Raw genomic sequence first — 23,639 nt, 5'->3', positions numbered from 1 at the left:
GGTTTCAGATGATTGTCGTGATTAACTTATTATTGTTTTCCTGTTCCCCTCTTTCTCTCTAAATACTCAATTGCATTTGTCAGGTGTGTATTTTGGCCAAAGCCGTCTTTCTGAAGAGGTGTAATTACCACTTGCAACCTTCTGAGGATGGTTTCCAGCTTGGTGGGTCCAGCTGGGAAGATAATCATCTCAAAATGCGCTCGGAGGGCTACGGGACCCTCCAGAAGGAGGCAGAGCCCAGGGACAGGACTCTCCTGCTGGACTCCCAGCCTCTGGACTTAAGCCTTTCCAGCCGATCTCTAGATCTCTACACTGTTCTAAGGCTGCCTTGTCCACAGGACACCGTCCAAAATCCTTAACAAAGTACTTAGGGCCACCCACGATTTGGCTCTGCCTCTCTTTGGCCCATTTTGTTCTTTGCCACCCGTAATACCTCTTGGACATCTTTCCTCTCTGCATCCGGAATATCTCCACCGAGGGCAAGGACTGAGTCTCTCCCTCCTTCACTGCATCCCAGTCCTCGAGCAGAGCTTGGCACCTCGGGAAAGTGCGGTAAATATTCATGAACCACTGGCCCAGCTTCTGTCTTTCTCTGGCCCTGTCCATTTCTCTTCACCACAACCAAGGCCCGCAGCTGGCCCAGCTCCAAATGATCTGTCCTCTAAAGAAGGTGAGGCACACTGAGGGCTTGGGAATGCTGTGTTTTCTCTTTGATCCCCGTCCCAGGAGGCACGTATCTGCCCTCTGATAAATGCAGTAAAGAGACCCTCATGGAACAGCCATCTGCTCTGTGATCTGGGGCTCTGGTGTCAGCTCCACCTTCTGACCTCTTGGTGGGCCTCCTGGGGCCCCTTCGTCTCTGGGTCTTACCCCCTTCCAACTGTGGGACGAAGTCGTGGACTTGGCAGTGTTGATCTTTGATGATATGCTCGCATCCCTGTCTCTTTTCTCCATCGTCTTTCACCCACCTAGGAGCCCCTCACCCCTTCACCTGTAAGAAGGAATCTGAAATCAACATCTTCTTGGGCCTGGAGGTAGAAAGTTGGAAAATCAATCCTGTGTGCCAGGCCCAGAGCCAGGCTTGCCTACTCTTTTTCCCTTTGATCACCAGCTTTTGATGCAGATGCCATAAATCTCATTTTTAAAAAATTTTTTTAAATGAAAGTATAGTTGATTGACAATGTTGTGCCAATTTTTGCTGTACAGCAGAGTGACCCAGTCATATGTGTATATACATTCCCTTTCTTATATTATCTTCCATTATTTTCTATCCCAAGAGACTGGATATAGTTCCCTGTGCTGTGCAGTAGCACCTCATGGTTTATCCATTCTAAATGTAATAGTTTGCATCTACTAACCCCAAACTCCCACTCCATCCCACTCCCTCTCCCCTCCCCCTTGGCAACCACAAGTCTGTTCTTTATGTCTGTGATTCTATTTCTGTTTTGTAGATAAATTCATTTGTGTCATATTTTAGATTCCACTTATAACTGATATACTATGGCATTTGTCTTTCTCTTTCTGACTTAACATCACTTAGTATAAGAATCTCTAGTTGGAGCCATGTTGCTGCAAATGGCATCATTTCATTCTTATTTGTGGCTGAGTAGTATTCCATTGTATATATGTACCTCATCTTCTTAATCCATTCATGTGTCAGTGGACAATTAGTCTTGGCTTTTGTGACTGGTGCTGCTATGAACACATGGGTACATGTATCTTTTTGATTATAGTTTTGTCCAGATATATGGCCAGGAGTGGAATTGCTGGCTCATATGGTAGTTCTATATTCAGTTTTCTGAGGAACCTCCATGCTGTTCTTCATGGTGGTTGTACCAATATAATTCTTTTTTTTTTTTTTTGGTCTTTTTTGTCCTTTTAGGGCCACACCCATGGCATACGGAGGTTCCCAGGCTAGGGGTCTAATTGGAGCTGTACCTGCCAGCCTATGCCATAGCCACAGCAATGCAGGATCCGAGCCGCATCTTCAACCTACACCACAGATCACGGCAATGCCGGATCCTTAACCCATTGAGCAAGGCCAGGGATCGAACCCGCAACTTCACGGTTCCTAGTCGAATTTCTTTCCACTGCACCACGACAGGAACTCCAATATAATTCTTTACCCAAGGAAATTGAGGCTTAGTAATGCTAAGTAGTGGGGCAGTGAGACCAAAGATAGGAATAAGATGTCTTTGGAGTCACACAGATCTGAGCTTTGAGTCTTGGTTCCACCATGGGCTGGTAATTTTTCTTGAAGTAAGTTACTTGCTCTCTCTGAGGCAGTGTCCTTTTCTGTAAAATGGGAATAATCATAGCAGAGAGTTTGATACTCGATAAGCCAAAAAAAAACAAAAAAAAGGTAAACGTTATCATTTAGTCACTTAGAGCTTGTAAGGGACACAACTGGATTGGAACCCAGGCCTGTCTGGCTCCAAAGGCAGTGCTGCCCCACAGCACCCATGCCTCTTGAACATATGACCAGCAGGCCGCCAGTGATGCTTGTTGAATGAACATGAATTTAAGTCTTTCAGCTCACAGCCACGTAGGGTCCCAAGAGGTTCAGTCTCAAAATGGACACAGATTCACAGAAATGGAAGGAAGAAAAAAAATTCCAGTCCTGCTCTGTCTCATACAATGGTATCATAAAAGGAGGGTTTTTTTTTTTTTTTTTTTCAGCTTTACTGAAGTATAATTGACAAATAAAATTGTAAGATACTTGGAGTTCCCATCGCAGCTCCGTGGTTAACGAATCTGACTAGGAACCATGAGGTTGCGGGTTTGATCCCTGACCTTGCTCAGTGAGTTAAGGATCTGGCATTGCCATGACCTGTGGTGTAGGTCGCAGATTCGGTTCAGATCCAGCATTGCTGTGGCTGTGGCGTAGGCTGGTGGCTACAGCTCCGATTCGACCCCTAGCCTGGGAACCTCCATATGCCGAGGGAGCGGCCCTAAAAATGGCAAAAAGACAAAAAAAAAAAAAAAATTTGTAGGATACCTAAAGCATACAACATGACTCGATGTACATGTACACTGTGAAGGAATTTCCCCCTGTTGAATTAATTAACACATATTCATCACCTAAGTGCTTAGCAAATTTCAATTATACAATAATATTATCCACTGTAGTCACCGTGCTATGCAGTAGATCCTCAGACCTTATTCATCGTACAGCTGAAAGTTTGCACCCTTTTACCAACTTCTCCGTATTTCCCCCACCCTCAGCCCCTGGCATCCACTTTTCTGCTCTCTTTCCATGAGCGTAACTTGTTAAGGTCCCACATAGAAGTGACACCATGCAGTGTTTGTCTCTGGCCTCTTTCACTGAGCTTAGCGCCCTCCAGGTTCATCCATTTTCACAAATGGCAGGATTTGGGAAGGAGTTTACTTTTGATGCATAACAAAACCTCTTTTTTTTGGTCTTTTCTAGGCTCACACCCGCAGCATATGGAGGTTCCAATCGGAGCTGTAGCCTCTGGCCTACACCACAGCCACAGCAACTCTGGGATCCAAGCCGCATCTGCGACCTACACCACAGCTCATGGCAATGCCAGATCCTTAACCCACTGAGCAAGGCCAGGGATTGAACCCGCAACCTCATGGTTCCTAGTGAGATTCGTTAATCACTGCGCCACGATGTGAACTCCATAACAAAACCTCTTTAAAATTCTCTGTCTCAGACTTTTTTATAAACCAGGCAGTGGCTCCCTCCTCCCTAAATCTCTCTCCTTCCTCTTTCTGTTCCTGACACCACTTTTCTGCTCCCTGCTCCTTCGCCACCTAAAGCCTAACAAATAAGTCAGCCTAATGTCCTTCTGTCCTTTGCTTTCTCTTCCACCAGTTAACTAGCTGGATTCCTCAACTCAGAAGCAAGCCATGAGGTCATTCTAGGTACCAGAATCCTCTCTGCCTTTAAAAGATTGGGCAAGTGGAGAGAGGTGAATTTAAGTGACCATGCTTTTTTCTCCTGGAACTAACTATTGAACCTTAGTGCTAATCATATGTAAAAGACACTGTTCCCCTGGTTAAGGAATTTCAAGCATCAGTGGAAAAGACGGAGCACTTTGGAGGCTGGGACTTCTTTGCACAAAGTTGGCCCTGCAGACCTTCTAGCCTGGAATCAAAGGCCCAGGGTCTGGCCCTTGGCAACTTCCCAAGGCCCTGCTATCAGTGCTCCCCTCCCCAGCAGCGGTGCAGCCATCTGTAGAGAGAGGAAAGGAAAGCCCAGTGTGACTCACCTCTCGCCTGTACGGTCGCCAGCCCCCAGGCAGCATTGCCTGGCCCTGTCACCAGCCCTTCCTGTAGCTGGGTCCAGGGTGACCTTACTGAGCAGAGGTTGTTAGACAACTGCTTTTGCCGGAGGGCTGTGGCCGTCCTGATGAGGGAAAGCCATCCCTCGTTCCTGTAGCATGAGCCCCCAAAGGGCAAATGGGGGACCTACAGTACCGCCTTTGCGTTTGCACTCGGTCCCAAATCTTGGAGAGACATCCACCTTGATGGGGGCGGGGGCTGGGAGTCACAGTAACCCCCTGTGTGCAGCGAGTGGCCAGCAGCATTGACAGGTCTCTCCCGGGAGCTGATCATGCTGTTTGCGTGAGCTCTTTCGTTCATGTCCTGGTGCCTCCACAGGCAAGGGAACAGCTGGCACGCTACATGTTTGCACTTGCTTCTTTGGGAATCTCAGCTGTTACGTCAAGGGAGTGACAATCTACACTGAATGCGCAGAGGTTTGTGTGACAGCTTCTTCCTGAGTGATGATGCTAGTTCTGGCAGCCTGCTCAGTGGTCCCGCACTCTTCCTGCCAACATTTCTTTCTTTCTTTTTTTTTTTTTGGGGTGTGTGTGTGTGTGTGTGTGTGTGTGTGTGTGTGTGTGTGTGTCTTTTTGCCATTTCTTGGGCTGCTCCTGCAGCATATGGAGGTTCCCAGGCTAGGGGTTGAATCAGAGATGCAGCTGCCAGCCTATGCCAGAGCCACACCAACGCGGGATCCGAGCCACGTCTGTAACCTACACCACAGCTCTAGGCAAAGCCACATCCTTAACCCACTGAGCAAGGGCAAGGATCGAACCCGCAACCTCATGGTTCCTAGTCAGATTCGCCAACCACTGAGCCACGATGGGAACTCCTGCCAACATTTCTTGAACGCCTAATACGTGCTAGATCTGGTGATGAACAAGACAGGCTTGGTCCATGGCTCCATGGAGCCACCAGACTCATGGGGCAGACAGGCCTGGAACCAAAACTCCCAACAACCACGAGTGTTCCAGAGAAGTATGAGGTTCTGTGGGAGGGAAACAGGAACCCCACCCAGTGTGAGGAGGGGTCTGGGAAGGACCCCGGAGGGAGGGAGTGACGTTAGGGTGACACAAAGAATCCGCCAGGCCATGGCAAGAGCGTCATGAATAGAAGGGACCGCGTGTCCAGGCAGGGAGGTGCCTCTGACATCCACCAAGGCAGGAGCTTAGAGAACAGCAGGGAGAGGGTGAGCCCATGACCCCTGCTGAGAAGGCACACTCACCAAGAGTTTTACAGATGAGAAGGGATTGGGGACTTTATCCTGAAGGCATGGAGACATCCATGAAGGGCTGGGCTGGGATCAGATTCCTAAGTTCTGGAAGATTGCATCCACAGCCACCATCCCTTCTCTGGGTTGGCAGCCTGTCCGTCCCTTGATGCCAGAAACACCCTGGCTTTGTGAGCTTCCCTGGAAGAATTTTCCATCCCCAAGCAGGTAGTCATGATCCCATCTGGGGTAGAGATTGTCCGAGGCCAACTGGCTGCACCCCAGACATGGGAGATGCTGTGTGTTGAGAACGAGGCTGGCAGTGTTTTCCAAGTGTTAGACTCTTCAGTGGGAAACCCGGGGGCTTGAGCACCTGGCAGGAAGACAATTTCAGGGATCCGATGGGTAGAAAATGCACCGGGGTAGTATAATTGAATCTACATGTCTCCTCAGTGCCTGTGTTTCAATGAGACCTACTTGAGTCTGTTGGCAAGTTGCTTGGATTCTAAAGACCTGCTCCACCCTGGAGGGTAAGACCTCTGAGCTGTGCATTATCTGTAAAACAACAAACAAAAAGCCTTTTCATTATTTTGATGGCACCATACCTCTCCTCATTATTGCCTAGCCCTGAAAAGGAAGAAAATGATTCATTATAGATTTTTTTTTTAACGATGTGAGTAAACACAAATGCACGTAAAAACAAAGGTTTTCAGAGTCTGACTGACGTCAGTGGAAGCCTGGTTCTGGCACAGGATATTGACCTCAGGCAGGTTGCTTAACCTCCTCCAACCTCAGTTTCCTCTTCCGTGGCAGGAAGGAGGGGATCATAACCCCTCCTTAGAAGGTCGGAGTGATAATGAAGTAGAGTTGGGACTCGAATTCCAGCCCCAGGCGCTGAGCCACCTGCCATGGCGGGAACCTTTCTGTCTTTATATCTTTAGGTCTGAGCGTGAAGCTGGGGCTCAGGGGGCGCCCACAGGTGTGATCATGTCATTTCTTCTGTTCACCTTCCTACCAGAAATGCCCCGTCTTTCCTTTTAAACACTGCTCAAGAATCCTCTCCGCTGTGAGGACTAACCGTGTCTGAGCTCAGTCACGTGCGTAATCCCCAGGTTCTTCCTAACACCTGGAATTTGTTCCATCCACATTTACTGTTGGGCCGCCTTGGGGACCTGTCCGACGGCCCCACAGAGCGTCAGCCATCTCATCCCAAGATTCTAAGGTGGCCGAACTGCCTTGGTAGAACAGGTGGATGGTGAGGCAGTAGTTGTTGTGTGTCATTCTTATGCTCGGGTGTTGTTACTTTTGATGACCGTTTTTGATCACATATGTGATGATGAACTGTAGTCTAAGAACTAAACATTAAATAACGAAATATTCTGGGTGTGTCCAGAGCCATTACAGATGAGACAAGGCAGAATATGACATAGCTCTATTTTTGTAAAATCATTTCTATTTCACAATACTTTTATTTAAAAATACTTCTATTTAAAAAGTATTACTTCTAGGAGTTCCCATCGTGGCTCAGTGGTTAATGAATCCGCCTAGGAACCATGAGGTTTCGGGTCCGATCCCTGGCCTTGCTCAGTGGGATCAAGGATCCTACGTTCTCGTGGGCTGTGGTGTAGGTCGCAGATGCGGCTGGGACCCCAAGTTGCTGTGGCTCTGGCGTAGGCCGGCGGCTACAGCTCCGATTAGATCTCTAGCCTGGGAACCTCCATATGCCACGGGCGCATCCCTAGAAAGGGAAAAAGACCAAAAAAATGTGTTACTTCTAGATAAGGCTTCATTGATCACCTTCTGATCTTGGCCCCTGTCTTTTCCCTAAAGACTAACATTGTTATCAGTTTGTTGGGTGTACGTGCACGCATGTGTGCACGCACGCGCGCACACACATACACACACACAGCGGCACATACATACATAGGAGTTCCTGTTGTGATTCAGTGGGTTAAGAAGCTGACGAGTATCCATGAAGCTGTGGGTTCGATCCCTGACCTCGCTCAGTGAGTTAAGGATCTGGCATTGCTGCAAGCTGCTGCAAAGGTTGGTGATGTGGCTGGGATCCCGAGTTGCTGTGGCTGTAGTAGGCTGGTGGCTGTAGCTCCGATTCGACCCCTAGCCTGGGAGCTTCCATATGCTGTGGGTGTGGCTATGTCCTCCCATGGCATATGGGTTCCCAGGCTAGGGGTCGAATCAGAGCTGTAGCCGCCATCCATCACCACAGCTGCAGCAATGCCAGATCTGAGCCACATCTGTGACCTACACCACAGCTCATGGCAATGCTGGATCCTTAACTCACTGAGTGAGGCCAGGGATCGAACCTGTGTCCTTATGGATGCCAGTCAGATTCATCTCTACTGAGCCACAACTAGAACTCTGAAAAAATATTTAAAAATACAAAATACACACACACACGTTATATATAAAACACAATATGTTTATGTATGTATAAACACAATAATTCTATAAGAAACACAATGACATAATATATGACAGTTTTCCCTTTCCTGCATAAAAACTATCATCTTACATATTTATCCTCTACTTGCTTTATTCTGCTCATTATTATATATTGAACTTCTGTCTACGTAAGTCTTTTGTACTTTTAAATTATCATATAAAATTTCATAGTATAGGTGAACATAGTTAATTTAGTAATTATTTCACTGATGAATGGCTCTTTTGCTTCCCTTGTTCACTGTCCAGGGGTGTAAAGAGCATCCTCGACAAGCCTGGGCGTGATGCTGAGTGGCTTTCTGCAGTAGCTGCCCATGACTGAAATTGCTGAGTCATACGTACGTGTGCACATTTCGCACTTGCATAGATCTGCTAATTGTCCCACAGTAGATCATTTTGTCTGCCCTCCCACCAGCAATATAGGAGAGAACCCAGGCACCAACACCTTTTCGATGTTTAATATTATCAGACTTAGTAACTTTTGCCGCTCCGATGGGTAAGGACTGATACCTTCTGGATTTCCCATTGTGGCTCAGTGGGTTAAGAACCCAACAAAGTTAGTGTCCGTGAGGATGCAGGATCTATCCCTGGCCTCTCTCAGTGGGTTAAGGATCCAGCGTTCCTGTGAGCTGTGGCTTAGGTTACAGATGCGGCTGGGATCTGGTGTTGCTGTGGCTGTGGTGTAGGCCAGCGGCTACAGCTCAGATTTGACCCCTAGCCTGGGAACCTCCATGTGCCGCAGGTGTGGCAGAAGGAAGGAGGGAGGTGGGGAGGGAAGGAGGAAGGAAGGATACCTTGTTACTTAAATTTTGTATCGCTCTATTTTCTGGTAATTCTTTAATAAGCTGTTGTCCAGTTAAATTGCAGACACAGAAAGGATTCAGACAAGCAAATGTTTTCTATCCCCTGGTGATAGCCCCGTGCTAATAGGCACAGGGGAGGCAACTCACAGATGCTAAAGGATTTCTTAATTGCTTCAAATGATATTAAATGTTCAAGAATCAAAATTTCAAGAATTGAAACAATTTAATTGACCTTAATCTCCTAATTCTGATTGACCCAAATATACCTCTTCTATCTTTAAAGGCTTTATCACCAAATTCCTTTCTTATTTATTTATGTCTTTATAGGGTCACACCCGCGGCATATGGAGGTTCCCTGGCTAGGGGTCCAGTTGGAGCTGAAGCTGTCAGCCTACACCAGAGCCACAGCAACGCTAGATCTGAGCAGCCTCTGGGACCTACACAACAGCTCACAGCAACGCGGGATCCTTAACCCACTAAGCGAGGCCAGGGATCGAACCTGAAACCTCATGGTTCCTAGTCAGATTCGTTTCTGCTGCGCCACAACGGGAACTCTGATTACCAAATTTCTAATGTGCACTTAAGAGAACAATGTAGTGCCAGCTGTAGCTGGCCTGGAAAGAGCCTGCTGAAGAAGCTGGTTGTACAAAACTCAGAAAATGTCAAGGAGTTAAAACAACAACAACAGGAAACTAGCTACCACTTCCTTAAAGGGCTCACTACCCGAAAGTCGTTGAACCAAAGCAGAAAGAAAACTGCCTTGGAAGACTTTCTCCCTGAGGTTCACTGACTAAGCGAGGGTCTAGTCTAGGCCCTTTGGAGCAGGGTAAGGTGTAACCCTCGGTGTGTTTTAAAAATCCCTGGCTGGGGAGTTCCCGTCGTGGCTCAGCGGTAATGAACCCAACTGGTATCTATGAGGATGCAGGTTCGATCTCTGGCCTCTCAGTGGGTTAAGGATTCAGCATTGCCATGAGCTATGATGTAGGTCACAGATGTGCCTCGGATCCCACATTTCTGTGGCTGCAGCTCTGCTTCAGCTCCTAGCCTGGGAACTTCCAAGTGCCTCGGGGGTGTGGCCCTAAAACATAAAAAAAGACCAAAAAAAAAAAAAGTCCTGGCTGATTCGATCTGCAGACTTTATGGAAAGAAGCCAGGCCACAAGCAGGATACCTTGTCTGGACACATAAATAAGTGGGGTAAGACTAAAAGATCAAAGTATCAAAGTAAGCCTCCCCATTCAAGCTTACCTACCAAGAAATGGGGCCGTGACAGGCAGAGTTGGGCCCAGGAATGCCCAGGCCCAGGAATCCTCCTCCCGCTTGGCTCCTGCGGCTTTCTTCCCAGCCATCGGGGCATCACCCTAAGAGAGTGTTTCACGGTTAGGGGTGCCTGGGGTGCTGGTTGGGGCACCTGGGGCTGCTCAGGTAGGCAATTCCCTGGAGAGGTGGTTTCAGCCTGAGTAAGAAGGTGGGGCCCAGACAGGACCACGTGGATGAGGAAGCAGGGGCGTTAGAAACATGAGGAATATGATTTATGTCTCCTGAATGTCCTTGGCTTTGCCTCCATCTCGCACAGCAAATTGTGACAACACCAGTTCAAATTTTTGTCTTCCTTCCCCCACCACTAGAATTCAGTCTTTGCCTCCCCCCCCCCCCCCACCAGTCTCCTTTCTGGTGTAGAACTGGGGACTTAGAGGAGCCCGGGAGAGGCAGGAGGAAAGGGAGGTGGGGGGTAGGGGGAGGATTTAGCTGAGAGACTGCAGCCCTACTGGACTGTAAGCCTCAGGAGTAACCCTGGCACCCAGCATAGTAGTGCCTGGCACATAGTAGACACTAAATATTTTTCCAAAGACAGATGATATAAAAACAAAAAAGCGATTTATAAAGAGGAAGAAGCAGTTGATGGAGGAATGAAGCTGAATAGAAACGTTGGCAGATAAGGGGGAAAATGGAACAGGATTGTGGTATAGTCTCATTTCTTAAAAGCTATGCTTATATGTCTAGGCATTGACAAAAGTTTGGCACCATGGTGGACAAAATGTAAATAATAGCTATCCTTGGTTGGTAGGATTATGGATAATTTTCATTTTCTTTCTTTCTTACCAGTGTAGTCAAGCTTTCTACATGAAAAACCTTCTTCTTCTTCTCCTCCTCCTCCTCCTCCTCCTCCCTTCCTCCTTCCTCCTTCCTCCTTCTTTCTTTCTTCTTTCTTCTTTCTTCTTTCTTCCTTCTTCTTCCTTCTTCCTTCTTCTTCCTTCTTTCTTCTTCCTTCTTTCTCCTTCTTCCTTCTTCTTCTTCTTCGTTGCTGCTTTTTTGGGCTGCACTTGCAGCATATGGTAGTTTCCAGGCTAGGGGTCAAATTGGAGCTGTAGTTGCTGGCCTACACTACAGCCACAGCAATGCCAGATCTGAGCCGAGTCTTCAACCTACATCACAGCTCCACAGCAACACCGGATTGTTAACCCACTGAACGAGGCCAGGGACCAAAACCCACCTCCTCATGGATGCTAGTCGAGTACATTACCTACTGAACCACTATGGGAACTCCTAAAATTTCTATTGAAATGTAGTTGATTTAGGAGTTCCCATTGTGGCTCAGTGGGTTAAGAACCTTTCTAGTATCCATGAGGATGCAGATTTGATCCCTGGCCTCACTCAGCGGAGGGATCCAGCGCTGTCATAAGCTGTGGTGTAGGTCACAAACATGGCTCGGATCCCACATTGCTGTGGGTGTGGCGTAGGGCAGCAGCTCCAGCTCAGACTTGACCCCTAGCCTGGGAACTTCCATATGCAACAGGTATGGCTGCCAAAAGAAAAAGAAAGAAAGAAAGAAATACAGTTGATTTACAATGTTTTGTTAGTTTCAGCTGTATAGCAAAGTGATTCAGTTACACATTCTCTTCCATTACAGGGCATTGCAAGATATTGAGCATAGTTCCCAGTGTGCACACTGCTGCATATAAAGGAGATGACAGGAACCTACTGAGAGAGCTGAGTTTTCATTACAGAGTTGAGATAGCCTCGCAGTAATTAAAAGAGAGACATGGCCCATACCCGCCCTGGAGGATCTGCTCTGTGATGAGCAGAGGTGGAGGCTTCAAGGAAGGGAGGTGCCGCCGAGGGGATCAAGGCGAGAGAGGCCAGGCTTGGGCTGCCAGACACTAAGAGTATCCGTAGTAGCGAGAAGAAGAGGGAGATTTTGAGTTTTCCTTTTGCCTGCCTCCTCCTTCCTTAGCTTGGTTGTTGTCTCCTGGGTGTCTGTTGGGGGAGAGGAGCGCTTCGACCTGAGGTCACCAAGGACAGATGGGACTTTCTTTCTGCGGTCCTTTCCGTTGCAGCTGTTGCTCTCAGCAGGCATCTTTCTTGCTCACTGCTGGGTATTGTGGGAAAGCCATATCCACCACCGAGCCCCACGGCCAAGGGCAGATGCCAAGGCTGGTGATTCATCTCTGGTGCCCTCTTCGTCGGGACCCATGGCCTTTGGGGCCTGTGAGGCTAGTACTGCAGTTGTCCTTATGACTTGAAGTCCGTGGGTCAGTCTCTCTCCCTGACTATTGCTGTGCAAATCCAAATGGGCTTCCTTTTCTCTAGACAACATAACATTCCAAAATGGGTTGCCCACCGTTTTTTAAATTACAGCTTCATTGCGCTATAATTCACATACCATACAATTGACCTATTTAAAGTGTACAATTAAATGGTTCTTGGTATCGTCTCAGAGCTGTGCTGCCAGGCCCACAATTTTCGAAAATGTTCAGTACCTTAAAGGGACATCCCAAATCTATTAAGTCATTCCTCATCGCCCCCCGCCCCCCGGCCCCCCACTAAACCACCCTGGCTAGGCAACCACTAATCTACTTTTCTGTCTATAGATTTGCCTCTTTCTTTTCTTTTTTTTTTTTGTCTTCTGTCTTTTTTGCTGTTGTTGCTATTTCTTGGGCCGCTCCCGCGGCATATGGAGGTTCCCAGGCTAGGGGTCGAATCGGAGCTGTAGCCACTGGCCTACGCCAGAGCCACAGCAACTCGGGATCCGAGCCACGTCTGCAACCTACACCACAGCTCACAACACCGGATCCTTAACCCACTGAGTGAGGCCAGGGATCGAACCCGCAACCTCATGGTTCCTAGTCGGATTCGTTAACCACTGCGCCACGACAGGAACTCCTGCCTCTTTCTGAATAATTCATTTATATAAATGGCATCATACAAGATATGGCCTTCTATAACTGGCTCTTTTCACTTGGCATAATGTTTTCAAGGTTCACCAGTATCGTAGCATGTATTAGTATTTCATTTTGTTTGCTGCCGAGTAAGAGTCTACTGTATCATATTTTATTTATCCCTTCATCAATTGGTGGATATTTAGAGTAGTTCTACTTTTTGGCTCTTATGAATAATGCTGCTATGAACATTCATGTACAAGTCTTTGTGTGGACGTAGGTTTTCATTTTTCTTGGGTACATACCTAGCAGTGGGATTTCTGGGTCATAGGGTAACTATGTCTAACCTTTGGAGAACCTACCAGACTGATTTCTAAAGTGACTGCACCATTTTGTATTCCCACCAGCAATGTATGAGGTGGGAAATTTCCCACTTCTTTGGCAGTACTTACTATTTGTCTTTTTTGTAGCCATTCCAGTGGGTGTGAGTGATATTTCATTGCGATTTTGATTTGTATCTTTCTTTTTTCTTTTTTAGGGCCACACCCACTGCATATGGACGTTCCCAAGCTAGGGGTCGAATTGGAGCTACAGCTGCCAGCCTGCACTGCAGCTTATGGTCATGCCAGATCCTTAACCCACTGAGTGAGGCCAGAGATGGAATCTGAATCCTCATAGATACTAGTTGGGTTCTTAACCCACTGAGCCACAATGGGAACTCCTTGGTGTGTGTTTTTCTGATAGCTAGTGTTGTTGAACGTCTTTTCTTCTGTTTATTAGCCATTTTCATATCTTTTTTTTTTTTGAGAACTGTCTATTCACTTCCTTTGCCCATGTTTTAATTGTCTTTTTTTAGCCACCGCACAGCACATAGAGTTCTCAGGCCAGGGATCAGATCCCAGTTGCAGTTTCTACCTCCACTGGGGCAATGCCAGGTCCTTGAATTCACTTTGTTGGGACCAGGGATCAAACCTGAGACCTGGGCTACAGAGATGCTGCCAATCCTGCTGTGCCACAGCGGGAACTCCGAGTTGTTTGTCTTAATATTGTTAAGCTGTATGAGTTTTGGGGGATAAGACTCCCTTACCAGATACATGATTTCCAAAATTATTCTCCTGTGGATTTTCTTCTTACTTTATTCATGACGTCCCTTGTAGCACAAAAGTTTAAAAGTCTGATGATCCGCAATTTATCTACTTTTTGTTCTTATTGCTTGTGCTTTTGGAGTCATTTTTAAGAAATCATTGCCTGGTGGTACAGGATCGATCCCAGGAATTTTCCACATGCCACAGGTACAGCCAAAAAAAAAAAAAAAAAAAAACCCCAAACCACAAAAACCCCCATTGCCTAATCCAAGGTCATGAAAATTTATGCCTCTGTTTTCTTTTAAGTGTTTAATAGTGTAAGCAATTACATTTAGATCTTTGATCCACTTGGGGTTTAACTTTTCTATATAGCATGAAAGAGGAGTCTACCTTAATTCTTTTGCATGTAGATACTCAGTTATCTTACTCACTTGAGAAAGCAGTTCTTTCCTCATTGAATTGTCTTGGCACGCTTGCCCAGAGTCAATTGGCAGTAGATGTAAGGAAGGCTTGCTCACCGTTTTAAAGGATTTTCTTATATTAACCATAGAAAAAGTCATATATAAGCTTCTTATGCATCATGTGTATTCCAAAATTACCCGTCAGATTGAAGAAATGACAGACACCTTCCCATTCAAGTTCATTTTGAAAAATAAGGAAACAAAGTCCCAGTAAGTGGCTGGGTAGTTGCAATTTATTTAATTTATAACGCAGTTCAGACAAAATTATCACCAGCCATGTGTTCAGAGCCTAAGCCCAGATAGTGTTTGATGAGCCAGAATTTTATCTGCTGTGATTTTAGGAGATTCTTCCCAGACAGATTGCTAATGACTTACACTTTGGATTTCGATCATTGAGGGAATGACTTGTAGGTGGATTCGGTGACTTTGAAATCTATGATCGCCTTCACCCAGGGAGAAGGAAGAACTATCCCTTGTCCTGCTCTCTACGTGACTTCAGGCTTTCATTTTAACTTCTGTGCTCCGCCCCTCTCCCAGCTCCATTTCCAGAATAGCAAGAAACTGGCAAGAAGTCATTGGTTGCAGTTTATCATCAAGCTTTGGACACAGCTGTTTCCTTCCCATCTTTTGGCAAAGTCAGTGCTTTGGCTTGTCTTCTGGATGGGATGCACATTCTGTGAAGGGTGTCAGAAAAGAACATCCCCTAGGGGCACACAAATGTCCCTCAATTTATTCCTGCAGAATTCACGGTGGAAAGAAATAGAGATGGGCATTTTCCAGGCAACCTTCAAAACTGGTGTGAGTGTCATCTCTATGTCAGGGGCCTAAAAGTATAGTCTTTAGAATTCCCTGCCTCGGAATCACTGAAGGTGGCATAGGCTGGAAAGAACTTGTTAAACTGGGAGTTCCCATTGTGGCTCAGTGGGAATGAACCCAACTAATATCCATGAGGATGCAGGCTTGATTCCTGGCCCCACTCAGTGGGTTAAAGCATCCAGTGTTGCCATGAGCTGTGGTGCAGGTCGCAGACGAGGCTCAGATCCTACATTGCTGTGGCTGTAGCTCCCATTGGACCCCTACCCTGGGAACTTCCATATGCCGTGGGTCCGGCCCTAAAAAGCAAAAAAGAAGAACTTGTTAAACGGTATGTTCCTGGGGGAGTTCCCTTGTGGGGCAGTAGGTTAAGGATCCGGTGTTGTCTTTGCAGCGGCTCTGGTCAATGTTGTGGCATAGGTTCGATCCCTGGCCCAGAGACTTCCATATGCCATTTGCATGGCCAAAAAAAATGTGGATTCCTGAGCCCCTGCTGAATCAGGACTTCTGGGGCTTGGAGGGAAGGATCTGTATTTTACCAGACACTTCAAGTGGATCACATGCACACTATGATTTGAGAACTGCCTACTTGGGAGTTTGTCCTCAAAGGAAATATGAGTACTTTGTTTTCATTTTTTGGGTTTTGTTTTTGTTTTTGTTTTTGTTTTTTTTTTGGTCTTTTTGCCTTTTCTAGGGCCGCTCCCACAGCATATGGAGGTTCCCAGGATAGGGTCTAATTGGAGCTGTAGCCCCCTGCCTACACCAGAGCCACAGCAACGCGGGATCTGAGCCACATCTGCAATCTACACCACAGCTCACGGCAACACCGGATCCTTAACCCACTGAGCAAAGCCAGAGATCGAACCCGCAACCTCATGGTTCCTAGTCAGATTCGTTAACCACTGAGCCACAACAGGAACTCCAGGAAATGTGAGTACTTGTGAGGATGACAAACTCTGGAATTATACAGAACCTGGATTAAACTTCAGTTTCCTCTCCTCTAAAATAAGAGTCACTTCCCCACGCCCCAGGCATGGAGTAGAGATGCAGATGGAGCTCAGGGTCCAATGCAATGCAGTTTTCACGAAAATGCCTCCCCGTCTGGGGCACTTGGCGCCCAGTAGAGTTGCATGATAGAGTTCAGGACACCCAATTCAACTTGAATTTCAGAAAAACAACAATACTTTTTTAGTGTAAGTGTGGCAGCTATGATGAGGTAAGTTTCCAGGGTCCAGGGTTTGGTGAGATAAGCTCCATAGAAGGATGTGGGACATTGTTCCTTGTTTGATAGCCTCTCCTTGTCAACTTCCAACCTCCCCAGATAATCCTGTAAGCTTCTCAGATCATTTAAATGAGTCACCTTTCTACTTGATGTGCTGGCGTTGGTTTTCGTTGCTTGCAGCTACAAACTCTGGCTGATACAGCATCTCTAACTCCCTGCACAACAACTTACCATCTGTTCTCTCTTCCCACCACTCCTCCTTGAAGGCATGAGGAACCTCCTTGCTGCACAAGCTCCCTGCCTTTTCTTGAATCTGCACCCTTTTCCAGTGGCAGGGTGTGTAGAGAACACGGGGCACCCATGAAAACCTTGCTGGGTGGAAGCTAGGAAAATGAAGACCCGACCTCAGTATGCTACTTACTACAGGGCACCCCATCAATAGCTACTGATGCCCGCTGGCCCCCTGCAGTAAGCAGTCGAGGCAGTACTGGCCAGCCTGGGGTCCTGCTCGGCAGTCCCAGGGGCTAGAAGCAGTTCTACCCTCGTCTTTGGTAAGCAGGGTCTCTGCCTTGGTCTTGGGCTCTAGACCCCCCCCCATTTTCTGCCCCACCCCATGGCTCCACCCTTCCCTACAGGGCAGGCTATCTGGGGGCCAAAAGGACGAACCCTCCAAAGCCCCCAGCCCTCCTTCAAGACCAGTCTCCTTTTCCCACAGCCCCTCACAGACAAATATGTGCATAGCGAATCCACCGCTCCCAGCCCTTGAGCTTGATTGCACTGGAAGTGGTCTATACCCGCTTCACTTAGACAAGTTCAGTAAGACAAGTTCACCCTTTGATATTCTAGCAACATCGGATTGTCATAGAAATTTTCAAATGCTTGTGTTTGGTCTTTATACTTATCCCACAGCAGACCAGTGACGACAGTTTGGTCCCTGGACCACAGTGAGAAGTTCTGTTTTAAACTCTTCTGTGGGTGCCAGGAGCCTAGAAGGACCAACCCAAATCACACCCAACCTGCTTCCAGGGTCTTCCTGAGCCTTTTCACCCAATTCAGTCTCCAGGTTTGCACTCTCCTTGCCAGGTGGCAGCTGTTGGCAGGGAGCAGCAGAGACGGAGATTGACCCTGTGTGCTGGGGTGTCTGTACCCCTGCATGAGAGGCACAGCTGGCGCAGTGTGGAGGGACATGGGAAGAGAAGGGAGACCAAGTTGCCAGCTGGTGGAGGAGGTGGGACACAAAGATATGGGGCAAGCCCAGCTGAAGGAACCCATTTTTCTGCATGTCTAGAACTTATCCGCAGCACCTGCCAGTTCTGGAGACTCTGGACCAGGCATCTTATATTGTGACTAATAGCGTTTTACATTCTGAGTTCTATCCCATGGCCTGTTAAGAGCCTCATAGCACTTGGCAGAGCACATGGGTGACACGTGGACACGTGTGTCCTTTGGCTCACTGCCTCATCAGCTCTGCTCCTCCCTCCCATAGAATATGGAATACACTGTGCATCCAGTGCCTGCCTCATGGCAAGGAATTTCTCAACACTCTGGGAAAGGATTTTGTTTGTTTTCCTTAAGATTGACTGAAAACAAACCCAAGCCAACACCCTAAACGTAAGATAGGCACATGACTTGACAATGAAAAAAAACACACCCAGGAGTTCCCCCGTGGCTCAGCAGGTTAAGGATCTGGCATTGTCAGTGCTGTGGGTCTGGTTACAGCTGTGGGGCGGGTTAGATCCTTGGCCAGGGAGCTTCCTGTGGGTATAGGCAACCTGCCACCATACACACAATTAGCCAGGAGGCCCACAAATAATATCTCTAGGAAATCAAGAAAGAAAATCCAAGCAATGAGATACCTTATTTTGCTTCTTAAGTTGGTAAAGATAAGAAACAAAAAAAGTGGAGTGTCCATCTTGGTGTAGTGGTTAACTAATCCAACTAGCATCCACGAGGATGCAGGTTCAATCCCTGGCCTCGCTAAGTGGGTTAAGGATCCCGCCTTGCGGTGAGCTGTGGTGTAGGTCGAAGACGCAGCTTGGATCTGGTGTTGCTGCGGCTCTGGCGTAGGCTGGCAGCTGTAGCTCCAATTAGACCTCTAGCCTAGGAATCTCCATGTGCAAGTATGGCCCTAGAAAAGACCAAAAAAAAAAAAAAGAGGAAACAAAGAAAACATCCAGTTTTTGTGAGGGTTTAGGGAATATTGCCATTTCATATATTATTGGCAGAAGGGCAATAGGGTGCTTGGAAAAAGGTTTTTAGAGGTTAATCTGGTAATAAATTGCAAAAGCCTTTAAATGTGTGCATATCCTTTGGGAGTTCCTGCTGGTGAAACAAATGGTCAGTGTGCAGTGATGGGTTCGATCCCCTGGCCCAATAATGAGGGTTAAGGATCCCATGTTGCTGCAGTTGTTACATAAGTCACAACTCCAGATTCCACCCCTGGCCTGACAACTCTGCATGCTGTGGGGTGGCCGAAAAAGAAAGAAAAAGTGTATATCCTTTGAAATCTTGAAGACATTGTTGTATATAGTTCCTTACATGCATTAGCTGCTGATGAAAAGTCAGATGTCAGTCTCATTCTTGATCTTTTTTTTTCCTCTTCCGAAGCTTTCCTTGTTATCAGTGATATTCTGAAATTACACTAAGATCTGTCTGTGTTGCATTTTCTTTTTATCTGTCCTGCCAGCACATGGTAGACAATTTCAATTTGAGATTTCATGTCTGTCTTCAGTTCTGAGCAATTTTTTTTTTAACTTTTGTGAATACTGGTTCCCTTCAGTTTTCTCTGCTCCTTCATTTTGGAGCTCCTGTTCCATTATGGTTGCAATCTCTGGATTTCTTTTGTGTTTCCTAACATGTTTTTCACATATTCACTTACCTCTTCCAGGTGAATTCCTTGGTTTGCTCTTCCAGATCACTACATTGCTCTTTACTTACCTATTTATTTATTTGTCTTTTTGCCTTTTCTAGGGATGCATATGGAGGTTCCCAGGTTAGAGGTCGAATCAGAGCTGTAGCCACCGGCCTACACCAGAGCCACTGCAACACGGGATCCGAGCCGAGTCTGTGACCTACACCACAGCTCACGGCAACGCCAGATCCTTAACCCACTGAGCGAGGCCAGGGATCGAACCTGCAACCTCATGGTTCCTAGTCGGATTTGTTAACCACTGCGCCACGACGGCAACTCCCACTTAGGGGTTTTTAAGGGAGGTTTCATCACGTAGGCATCATTAATTACCAACTCAATCTCCAGTTCGGCTCCCTGTGGAAGGTAGGGCTGACATTTCCAGCCTCCTACGCAAGGTTAGGTCTTTCTGGCAAGGTGCCCCCATCCTGAAGCTGTCTAGGGGGCTGCCCAGAGCTGCTTTGTTAGAACGAACAGTGCTCCTGTCACTCCCATCACTCAATAAATTCCAGGCTTTAGGAGCTCTGTGTCGTGAAGGGTGAGCAGAGACCAAATGTTTTAACAAAAGATGCTGCCATCACCCCTGTCACTCAGGAAATTACAAGGGTTTTAGGAGCTCCATGTCAGGACCTGGGGACAGAGACATAATATATATTTCTTTTTGTATCACAATATCTCACTCCCAAAGACTGCTCCATCCTTGTTGACTGGCCTCAGCGCGGGGAGTAGAGGGACCAACCTACCTAGCTGCCTGGCCTCCCTGTGGCCGCCATGGAGCCTCTGCCAGCTTCTTGGCCCCGACACAGTCTCCTCTTCAGGCTCTCCAGGTCCCCTTTTATCTTTTCAATCAGATCCGCTTTCCCCATGAGTTCCTCACTGTCGTCCTCCTCTTGCTTTGCAGTGAGGCTGTATTTCAAATTCATTCTGTCAGGTCTTGGCATTTCACGGGAGGAACACATACTCACTCCGACACCTTGAGACGGAGCCATGGAAAAAATGTCTAACCTGCTAACCGGTAATCCCACTTCTAGGAATTCATCCTAAGGAAATAATTAAGAATAAAGCTTGGAATTCCCGTCATGGCTCAGTGGTAACGAACCCAAGTAGTATCCATGAGGATGACGTTTCGATCCCTGGCCTCACTCAGTGGTTAAGAATCTGGCGTTGCCATGAGCCGTGGTATATATAGTCTGCAAACGTGGCTTGGGTCCAGTGTTGTGATGGCTGTGGTGTAGGCTGGCAGCTACAGTTCTGATTCGATCCCTAACCTGGGAATTTCCATATGCCCCAAGTGTGGCCCTAAAAAGACAAAGGAAAGGAAGGAAGGAAGAAAGCTTTAACCCCCAGGGGGGTTCATCACAGTGACCTTTAATATGAAAAAGTAAAAACAAATACCCAATTAAAGGGGATTGATTAAATCAATGGTGACACATCCATACAGCGACAGACTAAGTGTGTAAAAAATAATATAGCAGAATGTATGCGGGCATGGAAAAATGTCAGGGATGTACTATTAAGTACAAATTTCGGGTTACAAAATTATTTTAAAGTCATATTTTGTAATAAAAAATGCATGTGCAATGGTAGCTCTGCATGGTGGGATTTCTGGACGATTTGTATTTCTTCTTTTGTGCCCTCATTTTCCCACATGCTTAGGGATTGTTGGCAGTAACTGCCACGTGCAAGACTAGTACCACCCTCTGCTCCCCTCCCCCAGGTGTGCTGGAAGATGGCGTGTCTGCCAATGGTGTGCCCCGGTCTACAGCCCCAGGTGGAACATCCAACCCAGAGAAGAAGATGAGCTGTGGGACCCAGTGCCCGAATCCCCAGAGCCTCAGCTCAGGCCCCCTGACCCAGAAACAGAATGGCCTCCGGACTACAGAGGTAGGTCACAGAAACAGAACAGACTTGGGACCTGAGACGTGGGAGCAGCTTGCTTCAGGGCAGAGCCAAGCTGCACCCAGGGAAGGGGTGGTGAGGGCTCCCCTTGCAGGGGAATGTCTCCACCCACCCCTGTGCATTTGGTTGCAAAGAAAATGGTCCCCCCACCCCCCGCCTTGAGGGTGGCTGTGTTTTGTTGAATCGGCGGAAATGGTCCTTGATATTTGTGCTTTGAAGGAAGTGTGTGTTTGTTGAAATACGGCTTAGTTCAAGGGTCTCCTTTGCTGTCGCAGCTCTCACCATCTTGATAGTGAGGACTCTTCTGGTGACAGGAACTAGTCTCCGGTCAGGCAGTCTCAGGAGGTGGCTGGGAAGGGGAGAGAAGAAGAGGGTGGTAGGAGACAGGCCTGGCATTCTGCCTCACCCCCTCCAACCAGGCGCCCAGTGGGAGGCTCCCCAAAGGGGAGCTCTCGTTTGCAGAAAGTGGTGGCAGCATCACCCCCACGCTGTTGCTGTCGGGGATGAGGCGGAGCTACGTGGAGTCCTTGGACTTAGCCTGCATCCATTGCAATTCTTTCTTTTCTCTGAGCTGTTTTTGGGACGTGCTCCTTCTGCTGCCTCTGACTCCTCCCGAGGGGACCAGGGTCCTCGGGAGACCAGTGCGGGGATCTGCAGTCTCTTCCTCTCCCCACTCCGCTCCTCCCTCTCGCTTCCTCCTTCTCCCCATGTCCCATCCCCCCTTCAAAGGCCACTGCTTACCCAGCCCTCCCACCCCATTTCCCCCCCTCTCCCTTGTCCGATCCCTCAGGCCAACGCCATCTGTTTTCTGAGGATCCAACGTGGTTAGCTCATGATGGAATTCTTGCCCTGCACCTGTGTGTTAGCTCGCTAAGCTTTGGTTGGGAAACCTGTTGTAAATTCAGCTCTAATGCTCATTAACTCAGTGGCCTTGCAGGAATCATTCCATCTCCCAGAGTCTCAGGTTCCTTATGCACACCATGGAAATAACACCAGGATGAGAGAACAGGTGGGCCTGCTCTTTGTAAACTGAAAAGTGCCGTGAGAAAGACAGTCAGGCTTAACAGGGGCTGGTGAGGCACACAGCACCAAAATCCAATTAAAGTAAACCCTGATGGTGGCCCTTCAGACGCAAAGTCACAGGTGGGTGTAGATCTGAGGGCAGCTGTGGCCTTCCTGGGTCCTATACTGCCTGCTTTGTCCCCGCATAAGCTAGCCTTCTGGAGGCCAAGCATCACTGCCGTCTCCCAAGGCAGTCTGGGCCCCACAGAACTACACTCCAAAGCTCAGTCACTGTTCTAGTGCAGACCCTGACTTGTGTTCCCTGGCCTCCTCCCCACACTTGTGCCCTCACCCTTTAAGCCAAGATGCGCCATGGGTGTGAGGAAGCAGTTTTGCCTGGCATGCACCGCCTCACCTCCATCATCTATCACTTTAAAATTGTGTTCAGCTGGAGTTCCCGTCATGGCACAGCAGAAATGAATCCGAGTAGGAACCACGAGGTTGCGGGTTCGGTCCTTGGCCTTGCTCAGGGGTTAAGCATCCAGCGTTGCTGTGAACTGTGGTGTAGGTTGAAGATGCAGCTTGGATCTGGCATTGCTGTGGCTGTGGTGTAGGCCGGCGGCTACAGCTCCAATTGGACCCCTAGCCTGGGAACCTCCATATGCCATGGGTGTGGCCCTAAAAGGACAAAAAAGACAAAAAAAAAATTGAAATAGGTGACTCTTAGAAAAGTGGAGCACAGAGATCTTAAAGTACTTTTTTGTCAAAGAATGATGTATTAGTCAGCTATTGCCGCAATAATGCTGCATAACAAAGCAAATCAACATTCAGCGGCTTAAAGCAACAATCTTTTTTTCCTCACAATCAGCTGCAACTGGAATGGCTAGACCTGACCTCAGGCTCCAGGCTTCAGGCTCCAGTTCTAGCGCAGTCTGTTCCATGAGTATTATTCTTGGAATCAGACTAAAATAGCCACAGCTCTGGGAGGTATATTCTCATGGGTGTGGCAGAAACCCAAGAGTGCAAAGCCAAACCACTCGAACATATTTCCTGTCTCTGCTCACATCCTACCATCTAACCTCCTCTTAGCCAAATTCACATGGACAAGCCCAGCATCAACAGGACAAGGAAATGCCCTCTGTCCCCAGTGGAGAGACAGCAAAGGATTAGGGACAGCCTACCACATATAACGTACACCTAGAAAAATGTACACATCAGTCATAAGTGCAATGAATTTTAATAAGGTGACACACCCATGTAACATCTTCCACGAGGAGACACAGGACAGTGTCAATACTCCAAAAATCCCCCTTGTGCCCCTCAC

General features: G+C 47.6%; 1 protein-coding gene across 1 annotated transcript in view; it reads left to right on the top strand.

Moving 5' to 3' along the window:
• The window catches only part of BAALC (BAALC binder of MAP3K1 and KLF4), a 90,890-nt gene that overhangs the window by 54,804 nt on the left and 12,447 nt on the right, over positions 1–23,639 (top strand). The window contains exon 2 of the mRNA XM_047782935.1: positions 21,132–21,298. Within this exon, the coding sequence (XP_047638891.1) occupies positions 21,132–21,298 (167 nt within the window). The remainder of the gene's footprint in view (positions 1–21,131; positions 21,299–23,639) is intronic.

This window comes from Phacochoerus africanus, chromosome 6 (genome assembly GCF_016906955.1).
Source record: "Phacochoerus africanus isolate WHEZ1 chromosome 6, ROS_Pafr_v1, whole genome shotgun sequence".
Lineage (NCBI taxonomy): Eukaryota > Metazoa > Chordata > Mammalia > Artiodactyla > Suidae > Phacochoerus > Phacochoerus africanus.
This window is presented reverse-complemented; position numbering and strand designations above follow the sequence as displayed.